The following is a 15,536-nucleotide window of genomic DNA, read 5'->3' on the forward strand; positions in this document are numbered from 1 at the left end:
TTTTATTTTCTTCATTGAACTCAAATTTAAATAATCGTCTGAAAAAAGTTGATTTTTATTTTACAATTTTTATGGTTACTAATGTGCACTCCCTGACATGTAGCATTATTATAATATAGGCTGAGAAGTATGGATCTCTCATTACAAAGTATGTCATTCCTTTTTTTTACACAGTGTAATGTTTGGGGAGGGGAATGGAATTAGATACAGATACAGAAAAAGATGGTGCTATTCATCTTTGTCTTGGGTCGTCCTTGTGGGAGGTACAGTCATACCTCAGGTTAAAGACGCTTTGGGTTAAATCTTTTCAGGTTGCGTCCCGCAGTGACCTGGAAGTAACAGAACAGGTTACTTCCGGGTTTCACCGTATGCGCATACGCTCAAAATGATGTCACACACATGTGCAGAAGCTGCGAATCACGAATCGTGACCCACGCAGACGCGGGTTGCGTTCTGCCCAGGGTGTGAGCAGAGGTACCACTGTATTTGGGAACAGAGTGGAGAACTTGTAGCCATCCATCTGCGCTTAGACTCCAACTCCCATGAGCCCCAGCCAACATGGCCAATGGGCAGGGTTGGTGGGAATTGTAGTGTGGGAGGCCATTCCTGTCATAGAGTCCAACAACAAGAGGAAAAGTTGCTGACACCATTGAACCGACATCTAAGACACTCCCCCCAGTGACTGATTATGAGAGCTGCTCTATATTCTGTCAGGCTCTAACTGTTGGAGCATCATTTGCAGCACTGCCTAGTTTGTTTTTGTTGGTCTGTGCTTCAGGAATGAGTGAAGTCCGTATAACGCTATGTGAAGTTTGAGCAAAAACTGCATACAGTTTTTGCTTTGTTGTTGTTTAGTCGTTTAGTCATGTCCGAATCTTCGTGAGGCCATGGACCAGAGCACGCCAGGCACTCCTGTCTTCCACTGCCTCCCGCAGTTTGGTCAAACTCATGTTAGTAGCTTCGAGAACACTATCCAACCATCTTGTCCTCTGTTGTCTCCTTTTGCATCTGCCCTCAATCTTTCCCAACATCAGGGTCTTTTCCAGGGAGTCTTCTCTTCTCATGAGGTGGCCAAAGTATTGGAACCTCAGCTTCAGGATCTGTCTTTCCAGTGAGCACTCAGGGAGGATTTCCTTCAGAATGGATAGGTTAGATCTTCTTGCGCTAGTAGATGGCAACTACCAACAGCCGGATGGCGTGTTTGAAAGATATGGTGTGACATCCACCCACACACCCACACACCCACACACCCACACACCAGGTCTTTACGGATATGGTAATATTCAGTAACGTGTCTTTCACAGTGTAGGGGGAGGGGAAACTTCCTGCAGTGTGATTAGAACACTGATTGTAATGTTGTTTTAATTAAAAAGTGCACATCAGCCAAGGGAAGCATTTGATGGCAAGAACAACACAAACTGCATAGAAAGTACAAAACAATGAAATAACCTGTGTGAACAGCAAGCATCCCGCCCAACATTGTCTGCGCCCTATGGTGCTTGTGCTCGCTAATAGAATCAAAGGTACAATAGAATGGGTATAGATAAGGGTCTAAACTCTAAAAGGGTCTAAAGAAGAGAATGAGGTTGACCAGGATCTATTGCAATAGAAATACCAGATTTAAGAAGCTGCAGAATCAGCCGGACACTCACCTTTCCTTTCATCTGCCTGAAGTTCTCCTTTAATAATTTTTAAAGCTATGTAGCCTTTTCAACTTACCTCTGCCAGATTTTATTTCCTTCTGTATTTCTGTATGCTGCCCCAAAGTTTTATGAGAGAGCAGTATTTAAATACTTCTATAAATAGATAATTTAAGAAGCAGTAGCATTAGCGCCTTCTTCCTAAACAGTTCATAGTGACTATTTAACTCTCGTTTTTGTTTAGGGCTCAGGTGCGATTTCACCATAAAGCAACAGTGAGCGTGATCTTACCTTGCTGCTCTTGCTTTTCACAATAGCAGTGATTGCCACTTCCCAGGAGGCTCTTAAACTTTTATAGAAAATAAGATTGAGCAAAACTCTACCTATTTTTTTGCTTTTGCTTCCCCCCATCCCTTGCGGGTTTAAAAAATGTTTTAATTTGCTGTCTATTGACTGTAGAGCCTTTGGATGAAGATCTTTATTTTTACATTCTGCTAATAATATGGCCAATTCTAGCCTTGCTTTTGTTTAGAGATCATGAGCTGGAGGCTCTTGGTGTGTGTGCCCAAGATTCCAACTGATAAAGTGCCCTTTATGTATAGAATAAGGAAGGGCAGACTTGCATCCACTTGTCAAAATAAGTTGAACCAATAAGCATGTTGTAGGTGGAGCAACTGCCGTGTGGGCTGTGAGCAAATAATTCTGAATGAAAACCCTTTAAAATAAAACATGCTGGATTTCAAACAGCCATCCTGTAACAAGCAGGAAAATATACTGTGTCATTTTTCAGAAATGGGGGGAGGGAAGCAAAGTTTGTGTTGATCAGATATTTTAAACCTAACATAATGTGGGAAAGGACTGATGGGGAGTCCTTATGCATTTTTCATGAGCTGGTATATGCAGCTGAATGAATTCAGCGAGTGTCACACCATGTAGCTTGCAGACAAACCACATCCACAAGGAGGCTACTGACACAGAAAGCACTCTGGCGCATTTTCAGAGGGAAAGCCAGGACTGATCAAGCTCTTTTCTGAAGGGATTGACTTATCTGTTCTTCGATTATGCTGCTGTTGCTTTAGGCAGCCTTTTCATTCAGACCTCAGCTGGCTGAATGACTGGCACGGAGGTTCTCGATTTATCAGCATTTGAATCTGCAGCAATGTCTCTGGGCTGTGCTATTGTTGTGTTTTCTGAATGGTGAAAGCTAACACAACATCCAAGCTATGACAGCAAAAGATTCTTCTAAGGAACTTGCTGCTCCAGAGACGGAGATTTACATAAAGACTTTCAAAGAACAAATGCATTTGGAACTGGAGCTTCCCAGAGTGCCAGGGAACAGACCCACCTCTCCAAAAATATCCCCCCGCAGCTCTCCAAGGAACTCTCCATGCTTTTTCAGAAAGTTGCTGGTGAATAAAAGCATCCGTCAACGGCGACGTTTTACAGTGGCACATACGTGGTAAGGCTACCTTGATATTCATATCTATTTAAAAGGGTGTTTGTGGCTTTGCTTTCTACACTTTTTTTTTTAAAAAAAGAAAGCCTGTTATCTGTTTACAGTACCTGCTGCAATAGTCAAATTATGTATATTTACATTATTTCTGCAACTGTCCTTCACATAATGTTTTTCAAAGCAAACAATATGTTGCTCATGAGGATTCTAGTTAAGCTTTGCTAAATGTGACTTTCAGAATATATCTTTTCCAAGCAGTCTCCCCCAGTGTTGAGAATCTTATCCTGCAATGGATTGTTTTTGGAACCTTACGCTCCAATGTAAAAGACTGTGATGTGCTAGAATTTTGACATGACTGTCATTTGACTGTAGGGCAAAAATCTCCCTCTCACAAAGCATCTTCAAGAAAGGTCTAGCTGGCAGCCAGTTTTCTTAAACTGACAGTTTTTGGTTTTTCAGCCCTTTGTGTGGTGATGTAGCTGACGCTCTGATCTGGAATTTGTTATCACAGAAAATAAGTAGGAAATTGTTCTATTGATCATGGGAGAGAAAATAATAAAGGATTAGGAACCTGATTAGATTTGATTAATCTGTGCTGTGGCTTTTCTCTTCCTGACATGAACTCTGGATATGTTTCATGGATATGCACCTAGTTCCCGCATTTTTAGGTATATGTTTGATTAACATTCCCAAGTATGTTGTAACTTGATTGTGTGGGTTTTTTAAAATAAAAAACCCCTTTCTCATGTCTATAAACATATTTGTTGATACCTAATTTATAAACTAAGGCAGGATGAGGGCTAGGTGGTGACAAAAAATTGTATGTGCTATATAAGTATGTATACATATATGAAATATACCTATTCCCTTTGATAATTTCATCTACTTACAGTGCAGGGGGGAATAATTTAAAATATTTTAGTTTATATTTGTGTTAGGAAAATGCTTACTGATGCATTAAAACAATAACTTGCTAAAAATGAGCTTTCCTTCTCTTTTTGGCATTTGTTTATAGCAAATGAACAGCTGTAGCAGCTGTTTTGAATATTGACCAATACAAGTACATTGGGAAAAGGAAGCCTGATGCCACATGACCACAGATTGAAGCCAATATATTCATAATAGACTATACCATAGAGAAAAGCAATGGGAGTACATTTCAGTCAGCATGTTATTATAAATCAAATTATCTTGGAATGTATCCTTCTTTGGGGCTTACCATACCAAAAAGAAATGTCATAGAATTCAATTTTCTCATGGTTCGAAATTAACTGCACGAGTCAGTTCTGTGTAGTTCACTGTCCTAATATCTTAGCTATCCGTTTGCCAGTGCTGCAGTTGGAGTATGGTTTGTTTAACTTGGTCTGAAGACACTATCCGGCTTAGAGACAGTACAAATGGGTTATTGGAAGGATGATGAGAAAGAGGTCAGTCAAATACGTCAGCAGATATATGGGCAGCTGGGCATTTAATAGCACTGTAGATAGATTCTGGGAAAAGATTTCCACTTGTTTTCTCTTCAGATTGTTAAACAGTGACAGAGTTATAAAAATAAAGATGGTACACTCTTCATCTCTCTGTATCTGGCAGAAGCAGCAGAGCACTTGGTAGTGTTCCTTATTTTTATTACATCTGATATATGTTGGCCACAAAGAAGGCCAATGGGAAACAACACTGCTTGACCAGTATTGTTGGAATCCCAGGTGACAGCTGTGCCAAGAGCACTTTTGATTGGTTCCAGCTGATTCACTGGCTATGCCTGGTGCTGGAAAATAGAGACCAGGCTGCTGCCATTAAAGTTTTGGTGGTTTCTAGGTGAGATGGTGGTAACACACTTCATGTGGAACTGCCCTTGAAGACAGTTCAGAAACCTTAGCTAGAGCAAAATGTGCTGACCCAGCTGTTTATCCAGTATAGACCAAGGCTCTCACAGCACATAATTCATAGTGCTAGTTCTTAACTTTGAAGCCCTAAAGGCTCTAAAGTTTTGATTACCTCATCAGATGTCTCCTTCCATATGAGCCCATGCAACAGTTACTCTCTGACATGACTCTTCTGAGGATTTCATCTCATGGGGAATCGAAATGGCCTTCCTTCAGGGAGTGTGAGCTGTTCTGCGGTAAGCAGCCCTACAGAACTCTATGCAGCCCTATGGCAGTTGTGGACCTCTCTCGTCTGAAGGATGTTTGTAAAGCCCCTGTCCTGCTGGCTTTGTACGAACAAATGCAAAGTGGGTTGCATTTTCCATTTTCCATTGTTTTTTTGCATTACTTATACTCGTTCCCTACCTATGAACCAATCTTCATTCGATATGGGAGGTTGTCATGATTAGATTGTTGGGTACTGGCACCCTTGGTCCTTCAACTACTGTTTTGTTGCAAGACCTGTGAAGCCATTTCAGGTTCCTCTCCAGTTTCTGTGGTGCAGCCTCCTAAGCAGAAGAATCTCAATAAAGGTGAAATACTTGCCTCTCTGCTGTTGCTGTTTCTTTTTCTGTCCATATCCTTTGTGGGGTCCAAGCAGAGCAGCTTATGTATGCAGGCTAACAGAGGGCCAAACATCTGGACACTTTCTGGGTGTGGCAAGCCTTCTATGGAAGCACCATATCTGGTATAGAGTTCTGTGACTGGGGCAGCCATGGTATAGTTCAAGAGACTTGGTGCAGGTACTGGTTGTGTGCAGTGAGGCTTATGTGCACTGCCCTTTACACATGGGCCAGGGTAGGAAGCTGTGTTGAGCCTAATATTTAATGATATGAGTTACTTTTCTTGTTCTTAAAATGTGGTCCTAAACTACTAGATAAATAGATTTGTTAATAAACTTATTTCTTATTCTGGACTGCCCAACTGTTTCCTGCTGCTTCTTTTGGCTACTTAAAGGATTTTGGTTATAGTTGATGGCATATTTTAATGTTGCATAAGCTGTAGCACTGCAATAGCTTTCACAGAAACATTTCCATTAACCTCCTGATAATTACTCAGGAGTGTGCTTATGCAGGTTTGCAGCTGCTTTATAAAGAGATGGCAGTAACTTTAAACACTTAAATGTCTTTTTTGTTTTACATGTGTTTATATTGTGAGAGGAGACTGTAAACATGTGTAAATCGTGTACTTGCAAATTACATTATCCTTGTCCCTGCTTTCAGAGGCAGACATTTGGAACATAACATAATATCTTTTAAAATGGACAAATGCTGTGCTTTTGTCTTTCATTTTGGATGGGTCTGAGTGTCTTGCTTGATGTTTAATTAGTACGGTTGCTGTATTTTGATAGTATTAGCGTTCGTTGCAAGCCTAGTGAACGCTGAATTTGTATGTACACAAATGATGACATTTATTAATCTGCCAAACAATCTGTAGTACTACTTGTATTTGCAAATAAGAGAATTCTGCCTACTCACCCACTAGAACAAATGGTTTGGAAGTTGTTTTGTGAAGCTTGTAGAATCACAAGGATCCAGATTTTTACATTAAATTTCAGCCTCATGGCTGCATCAGCCTCTAGCATGGCTTTCAGTGTTTTATTTTTGCGATGTCTTTCAGCTCTAATGATCCAAGGACAGCCAACAAAATACTGTATAAGAGCAGAAAAGTTTTAATATAAAGTATTAAAACAATATAATATAAAGTATTAAAACAATAAATTCAAGTAATCACAACAATAGTGGCAGAAGCAAAACATTAAAAATTATAGCAGTAAAATAAAATAAAACCAGATTCAAGTCCCCGAGGTTTTAAAAGCTCTGGCAAAATAAGGTTTTAAAATACACGAGGTGAGCTTCCCTGGGGAAGACATCCAACAGATGTCACAGTCAAGAAGAACCTGTGCTTGAGGATAGCCATTGTAAGCTTAAAGTATCTTCTTTGAGTAAGTGATCCACTATCTTCTTTGAGTAAGTGATCCACTAAGCAACACATACTGATGTTGCCAAAGTTCGTCATTCCCTGGCTCAGACTGCAGATTTGCCCAGCCCATAATGCTTGAACGTATTGCAAAACAAATCCACTTTCCTGAGAAGTTTTTCTTTGCACAGAACCAGGATCTCCACACTAACTAAAGGGAAGCCAAGTGAAGGTGTGAACTCTTGTGAGCCAGGTTCCACTTGCACTCTCAGAAATGGCCCATCCTGCCAATAGTACATCCAACTAAAAAGCAATAGATAATACTGAGTCATCTCAGGCTTTGTCATGTAACACCGCAACAGACAGAAGAACATCAGATGAAATGATCTGCCTACACTCGCTTGTCATTCATTGGAATGTTGGTTGCCTTTAACAGAATAACCACCATGTTGCTGGTTGTGTAAGATTTTCCCCCTCCAAGGTTCCCCCATGTGCCATTTTTTCTTAGCAATGTAAATAATTACTTATATTGATATGCAGTGGACTCATGGCGATGCATTTATTATTTGAACCCTCTTTTTCTTTTTCTCTTTTTTTGAAATCTGGAGGAATATATGCCAGAACGTTAGTAGTTATGAGGTATGGTTGATGTGCCAATTATATATGTGCATATACCCATTAAAATATAACAATATATCATTGTTTGGGCAGCTGTGAGAATACGGTGCGAGGAGGATGAATACCTTTGTAGATCTGTACACTTATTCCACAAAGCATCAAAATCCTTTAAGTTAGGCTGTGTTCCTTCTGCTGCCGAAATTTATATCCAGGTGTGCTACAACAATAATTGCTTTGCTTTACTTTATTGCTTGCTGTTGTGATTTTTATGGCAAGACAAAGTGGTCATTTTGTGTGGGTCAAAAAAACCCAAAAAACAAACTACTGGTGCTGCTAGAACAGTGTTTCTACAGCTTTTTTCTCTGGACAACACTTTCAGAATAAACATTTGCTCACACCACAACTATTTTTTTTTTATTGATAAGAAATTCATTGGAAAACAAAAAGAAGCAACTCTTGGCAGTGCTTGATTTATAACACAGAACACAAGTACTTTATAATACGATCGTGGGTCATCCAGAAAGTATGAAACAATGCAGCTACATAAGAGCTGGAATCATTCCCAAAATATAGTAATAAATGACTCTTCCATATATGTACCTTAAATATGTATACAAGCTCAATGAGTGTTGTGAGCTTGCTTTTGCCAGGTAATCTCATATATATTAGGTCTAATTTGAGACAAACAAACTCTCATCTCCTCTCATCTACACAAATAAGCCTTTCTGTTTTCTGAACTTCCATATTTGTAAGAGTTGACAGAGTTGCTTGGGCCTGTTGCTGGTCTCAAATTGAATGAGTGTTCTCCAGCGTTCTGTTCTAACAGCATTTTCTGGATCGCAACTAGGACTGTCCTCAGTATCACATGAAACTCTTGCTCTCATCTTGAAAATTTATCTATCCAAATTCTGCAAATAATAACAACAATAATAAATTGATACTATACCACACCGTACTTCCAGACGGGTTGTTTTATCTTTATTCCCTACCCACCACAGTAAAGTACAGTCTTCATTCAGAACTTCATGCTGCTTAGTTCTGAAGAGCAATAGTCTAAGTCAAATTACAAACAGCCTATATGCTCTCATTAGTTGCTTATGCTCAAAGTATTTAAGAAATTAGTAGGTTTAATGAAATATGGTTAGTCTTACGTTTTTCATTAGTTTTTCATTCAGCATATGACTCCCAATCAAATCCACTTGTACCTTCATTCTAATTATTCTTTTTCATGCCTGATCTCTCTTGAGACTTGAAAATGTGTTTACTAGGTTAGCTCTCTTTAACTCAGTGGGACTTATTGCTTAGTATAGATATGTTTAGGATTGCAGCCTAAGGCAGAATTAAGTTGGATCTCCTGCTCAGATACCAGATCCTGTTGACATGAAGCCTATAAGGATAGTTTCTTTGCAAAGGGACATGTACAAGGATAGTAGTATCCTGTTGGTTTTGGAAGCTGTGCTATACGATTTGTTTGCCTGCCTATGACAGTTATTCCAGTTAAAAAGTCTAAAGAGTTTTCTCCACTATTCTTCTGCTGTCACTGAGCATGACTGGAGCTGAACACCGAAAATATGAGCATTTTTCTGAACGTTATGCCTTCCTGCTTACAAGTGTTCCCCAAAAAGCGAAGCACAAAAATCGAAGCTAGCTTTGATTTAAGAACTTAGGAGCAATCTCATGTTGTCAAAGCAAGGTCTGAAGGTGCCCCAGTTGTGGAAGTCCATTCTCAAACAACCTCACCTTCCCTTGCTCTGTTACCCTTTAGGTATCTGTCAGGTTAAGACGTTTTTGTTCTCTCGGGCATTTTAATGGTTTTGTATTTTAAGTATTGGAAGTATGCTGTGTTTTAAACACCGGAAATGAAATTTCCACTCTGCTGCTTTAATGGACATTTAATTGTTGTTGTACATTTTAATTATTTTGTTTCATGTACCTTGCTGTTTGCTGCTGTTCTGCACTATGAAGGGTCCTGGGAGAAATGTTAGCGAAGGGTTGTCTATAAATACCTTAAATAAAAATAAATAAATGCCTAAAATAAATATATAATTCCAGCACCCTGCACTGTTTCCAACAGCTGAAAGGCATAAGGGGCAGGGAAGTATCCAAACAGGGAGTGGAGGCAATAGACCTGTTTGTATTGTTTGTATTCAGTGTTTGACATTCAGAGGCTCATGCCTCCAAACATGGGTGCTCATAAACATGGATGCTTCCAATTTTCCTATTGCGGCTGAATTTTGCATAGCTGCTTATTTATATAACTTGTCTACTGAAAGCTGTTGTATCACAGCGTAATTGTAGATGCAATTAAAGGTAAGCTTAGGGCTTCAGTAAAAAGAAATCAGTTTGAAAAGTAGGTGAAGGATGTTCAGGAATAAATAGAATGTGATAGTGCTTGTCTTGAAGAGGTCTTCAAGGCATTTTCATTCAAGTATCCTCAGAGTGCTGTTATAATATTCATTTCCTAAATTTCAAAATAAATGCTGCTAAAGTGCTGCTGATACAAAATCCATTTAATTCATCTCCAAATTACTCGCTATTTATAAAAAAAATTCTTTTAAATTTAATGCTTGGACCACTACTGTCTACAAAATGTGCATTTATAGACCACTGAGACAAGTCTCAACCCTCCCTGACACTAGCTCTGTCCAGGCATTGTTCAGGCATGGAGAAGGAGGCCGAAGAACCATGCTGCCAATCCTGCCTTCAGCCTCTTGTGTGTGCCCTGCAAGAAGTCGGAAGAAAATCAACTGGCACAGTCCCACTGCTTCCTTTTGCAGTAGAAATGTTCTGTCTATGTTCTATGTATGGAAAATGCCTGAACAGGATTATTGCTATAAGATTCATTTTCAAACTGTGTTTCTTTATCCAACCAAAATGGAACCATTTAAGCACACACACTAGGGAGATATCAGCAGTCTTGGAGTCCCAAGAAATACATTTTAAAAAAAAACAAAAAAATAGACTAAACTCCAAACAACTTTATCTTGTTTGGTGGGCCCAAGATGCTAACTGTTTATTCGAGTGGGAGAAAAATATGGAAATGGTCGGTGAATGGAGTAGCTTGAAAAGGGGCATGCCTTCCTGGAACCCTTAACAGGAGTGATCCACACTGCAATATTTTATTGCATACCCCACTTGTACTCGGGATGCAGGTGGCGCTGTGGGTTAAAGCCTCAGCGCCTAGGACTTGCTGATCGAAAGGTCGGCGGTTCGAATCCCTGCGGCAGGGTGCGCTCCCGCTGCTCGGTCCCAGCGCCTGCCAACCTAGCAGTTCGAAAGCACCTCCGGGTGCAAGTAGGTAAACAGGGACCGCTTACCAGCGGGAAGGTAAACGGCGTTTCCGTGTGCGGCTCTGGCTCGCCAGATGCAGCTTTGTCACGCTGGCCACGTGACCCGGAAGTGTCTCCGGACAGCGCTGGCCCCTGGCCTCTTGAGTGAGATGGGCGCACAACCCCAGAGTCTGTCAAGACTGGCCCGTACGGGCAGGGGTACCTTTACCTTTACCACTTGTACTCAGCTTTATATCAACTGTGCACAATTGACAGCGAACAGACAGATGAATCAGAAAACCGTTCTGATTTCAAAGCAAGACAATAAAGTGATAAAATAGGACATACCACCCCTGATCTCAGGATTCCAAAACTTACAACTGTCAGTTCCGAGGGAAGGCAGGCAAGCACCCATAGCCCAGATGGGGCTCGTTAGCTTGGGGAGGGTGTGTGTGATTCCTCAGCTGGAGAAAGCTCAGGACAGGTGAAGCCCACATGCCTGGTCAACCCCAGCAACTATAACAGGCCTGCATCCTGGCCAGGCCACAGCTCTCCTGATAGATTATTTGGTGTGCAGCCACAGTGTGGAAATCAGTGATGAGATACCAAGCAATCTACTGTTCAAATTAGGCCCCAATGTTTTCATTACTCAATAATGGAGTAGTACAGAGTTCAGTTTGCTGTCACAGGAGCTAGCATGGAATCAGGAAGCTTTGATGGCTATTTACCATGCAGGGCTGAGTGAAACCCTGCTGGATGAGTTGGCAAGAATGGACTAACCCAGTTCCCTGGAGGCGTTGATGCAACACCATTATCCAAGAGGCTGGGTTTTATTGGAATAGAAAAGGACGGTAAGAAACTTTTCCTTGTCTTTATACTTTCCTTGGCAAACAGGCGGGAGCTGCTGACAGCATCCTGACAAAGATCTATGCTGGGAACCAAAAGACTGTGTGCAGTCCATCATGGTTGCCCGAATGCATTTCACTTCCTGCTTTCTACTGCCGTCTCCCTGATGTCCCTGAAAAGCTACTCACTAATGTTGAGGGACTCCTCAGACTGGCATGCTACATACGAGGCCATGAAAATGCCATTGGAAGGGGAAACAATTAAATCCCAATGCATGCACAAAACCACAAATCATAGCATACAATTTTTAAACACATTTAAAACAAACGTAATATTTGAAAATGTGTTCCTAATAACCCTTGCATATTGCCACCCATTAACTCCTTGAAATGAACTTTATATTGCCTTAGAAGATGGATAGGGAACATTTTTAAGCCTAAGGGCCATATTCCTTTTTTGGGCAGCCTTTTGGGGGCCAGTGATGGGTAGGATCAGAGGCAAAAGTGGGCAGAGAAATGAATGTAAATTTGACCTTTGTACTGTAAAGTAGCTTCTACACAAACCCTTCCCTTCTCCTCATCCAGACAAGCAAGAGCCATTATTAAGAATTCAAGAGGCACATTCCACCCAGGCAAAAAGAAACAGACAAAAAAACAAAACAAAAAACACCACAAAGGAGGTTGTGAAGCAAGGCCAGGGAAGGTTGTGGGTGAGTCCCGTGGGACAGAGAGGTTGTATTTGTCTCCAGGCCTGAGGTTCCCAACATCTGTTTTAGATGATGTATAATTTCTGATTTTGGAAAATTATGAGAGGAAGACTGTTCAGGCGCATTGGCTTTTCCTTTAAATGCCCTTGTTCTCAAAACTGTTATACAGATTGTGTGCTTAAAGAATAGAATATATTTGTTCAGTAAGTAGTTCAGTAAGCTAATAAATTCTGTGGAAGGTGTGTCATTGTGCTTAGGTTCAAAACCCTCCCATTGGTAATTTGTTGGTAGTACTGAAGCTTCACAGAGTGCAGATAAAATGAGCAAATTGTGACCTCTTAAAATTCAGTACAAGGTAAGTGTCAGATCCTTATTTAGGCATGTGGATAAATGGGTCAGACTTCCATGCTGAGTACTAGACAGCACCTAGGGATACTTTGCTGGATAATAGTCAAAGCATCTTTATCAAACCATGCCTTGCATTCAGCTTTTCACTACAGCGTCTAAGCTCTGATGCTCATTAGTGCAGAATACATATTTAATTGCCGTAGGTGGCTCTAAAGTTGAGAATTTTTCTTGATATATTTTCAAAATCCAATCTTACAATTGCTACATGACGGAAACCAATATTGCAAGTATAACCCCATAGTAGTAATTAATTTATAAACTCTGTTTCTGGAGAATGAATGCAGATTTTTGTGTGTGTTAACTCTAAGTCTTCTGTGATGTAAACTGATTTCCTTGTAATTGTGATCCATAAACAAGTGGTGGTGGTTAATCCTTATGAACAAATTAAAATCTAGCCTTAGTAATCTTCATGGACTTTGCTGATAGTGATGCAAAGTTAAAATGGCATTTCAGGCAGCAAATAATACACTGCATATATTATTTTTTATTTTGCAGAGATAATAAGCTTAGATATGTTCAGGATTTCAGTAATGCTGTTCCTTCACATAGGCATTCAATTTGAAATTCTCTGGAAGCTTTCTGGAAACAGAAAAAACCTGTATACAGGTAACTCATAAGTTACACACATTTAACTTACGTGTGTTCAGCTTTATACGCTTGGCAGTTTAAAAAAAACACCTGTTCAGGAGGTCCTCTAACCTTCTGGAGTAGACTTTAGGAGGATACACAGGCATATCCTCCAACATTTATCTGATGAAACTAGGGATGTCCTATTCCATAATGATGATTTTATTATTTATACCCCACACATCTTATTGGGTTGCCCCAGCCACTCTGGGAAGCTTCCAACATATATAAAAACATAATAAAACATTAAACATTTTTTTAAAAAACCTTCCCTATACAGGATTACCTTCAGACGGCTCAGGGATCGGATAACTCCACACCCTCCAACATTTCTCCAATGAAAATAGGGACATTCGAAGGAAAAATTCGAAGGAAGGGACATTCCAGGATCAAATCAGAAACCAGGACAGCTTCTCTAAATCAGGGACGTCCCTGGAAAATAGGGACACTTGGAGGGTCTACACAGGGAGAGGAGAGGGAGGGGAAGTTCTGTTTCACAAATGGGAATCCTCGCTCTAACAGAACTTCTTTGGAGACTATTATTCATAGGTGCCCGCATTGCATTGTCTTCAGTCTCTTCGGTTGGTAAAACTGTGGCATTTAGGCTAAAGCGTAGCTATGATCACATGAACCCAGCAAGAAGTACTAGACTTCTCTGTAGACATTTTTCAGGAGCAAATGCTGTGCAGTTCACACACAGACTTTATGTTCAGGAATATATTCCCATAAGAATTGTGCATAAACCTGATTCAGAGGAAGATCAAACACTGTTTTGATATACTGTTCCTACACACTGTGGGGAAATTATGCAATGAGATAAGGCCAATGTTTGTTTTTTCAAAAAATTCAAACCTGAGATCTCTTAAAAGATTCTGAATTGTGTCTTATTATGAATCTCTGAATTTGTTAGGACTAGGAACACTAAGTTTAACAAAATGCTCCCAAGATGTATCACTGGAGAATTGCACATTGCAGTTCAGCTAAGTTTATTTTTATTTATTTTATTTAAAACCTGAAGAACCCACTTAATCTTTTTTAAAAAACCTTTTATGCTGTTTTCGATAAGTAGTATATTTTCACTGCAGTATTTCCTATGTCGTTTGTTTAAGCTGAAAAGACTAATGAATTGCAAATCTACTCTTACTACACATTTTTATTAACACAGAACTGTATAAAATATTGAATGAAGTGCTTGCTCCTTACACAGTTGCATCATGATTGTACCATAATTAAAACCATTCCACAGCTATGCTGGCATACAAAAGAGACCCATCAAAATTCCCTAAAGGTCAGTCACCACACTTAATCATGCAAGAAGATAATAAATGAGAATAGGAGTGACTAAGCTGAAAGAGAGTAACTGAGAATAAAACCACAGTCGTTTAGTAACTGAGCATGATAAAATACATTTGATGTATGCTGGATGAGGGAGGGTTGTGATGTGGCACAGAGCAGCCTTCCCCAAACTGGTGCCCTCCTCCAACTGGTGTTTTTGACTACAACTCCCATCAGCCTCTGCCAGTGGAAGTGGTAGTCCAAAAGATCATGGGGCAGCAGGCTGGAGAAGGCTGGAGGGTGAAGGAAAAGGGGATAGTACTGTCTTCCCTGGTTCTATCCCCCAGCCCAGCCTGTCACACTATGGCTGATTGGTTATCTCTGCCATGGTCCAACTATCAATGTTTCTAAGATCAGGCCTAGATCTTTGCCTAGGTAACAGTGACAGATGGAAGAATCTGTCCATTTACGTTTTCTCCATTTTTCATTGTTCCGATCTTAGATTCAGTTACACACATTTTACAGCAATTTGCAGTATATTTATTTATTTTCAAAAGTCCTGGTGAGGAAACACATTTTAATATGCAGCTTTGGCTAATGTGCACATTTCTGCAAGAAAAATTTTCCCTGGTAGAATGCATCTTTGTATGTTATTTGCACTACTATCCTCTATTTTCTTTTTGTATACTTCCTCCTAATATATGCATTTTTGTAAACACTGTTTGGTTGGAGAACTATGTTGCAAAATTTGGATATGTGTGAATTTTGAAGGATGGTTGCATCTTGGTTCACATATTGTTCTGAAAAGTGTGAATTTGATAAAGTCAGCTTTAAATGCGTCTCTCACCCCTC

At 40.0% G+C, this 15,536-nt stretch overlaps 1 protein-coding gene across 2 annotated transcripts in view; it reads left to right on the forward strand.

The window, feature by feature from the left end:
- PDE4B (phosphodiesterase 4B) overlaps positions 1 to 15,536 on the forward strand; it is a 256,742-nt gene that overhangs the window by 64,425 nt on the left and 176,781 nt on the right. Inside the window, exon 1 of one of the 2 annotated variants that reach the window (XM_083742994.1) lies at positions 2,473 to 3,099. The exons of the other annotated variant lie outside the window; for it this stretch is intronic. Coding sequence (XP_083599120.1) covers positions 2,864 to 3,099 — 236 coding nt within the window. The 5' untranslated portion in view covers positions 2,473 to 2,863. Of the gene's footprint in view, positions 1 to 2,472; positions 3,100 to 15,536 lie in introns of those variants that run through there. 2 annotated transcript variants of the gene reach the window in all.

This window comes from Podarcis gaigeae (assembly GCF_964106915.1).
Source record: "Podarcis gaigeae genome assembly, chromosome: 6".
Classification (NCBI taxonomy): domain Eukaryota; kingdom Metazoa; phylum Chordata; class Lepidosauria; order Squamata; family Lacertidae; genus Podarcis; species Podarcis gaigeae.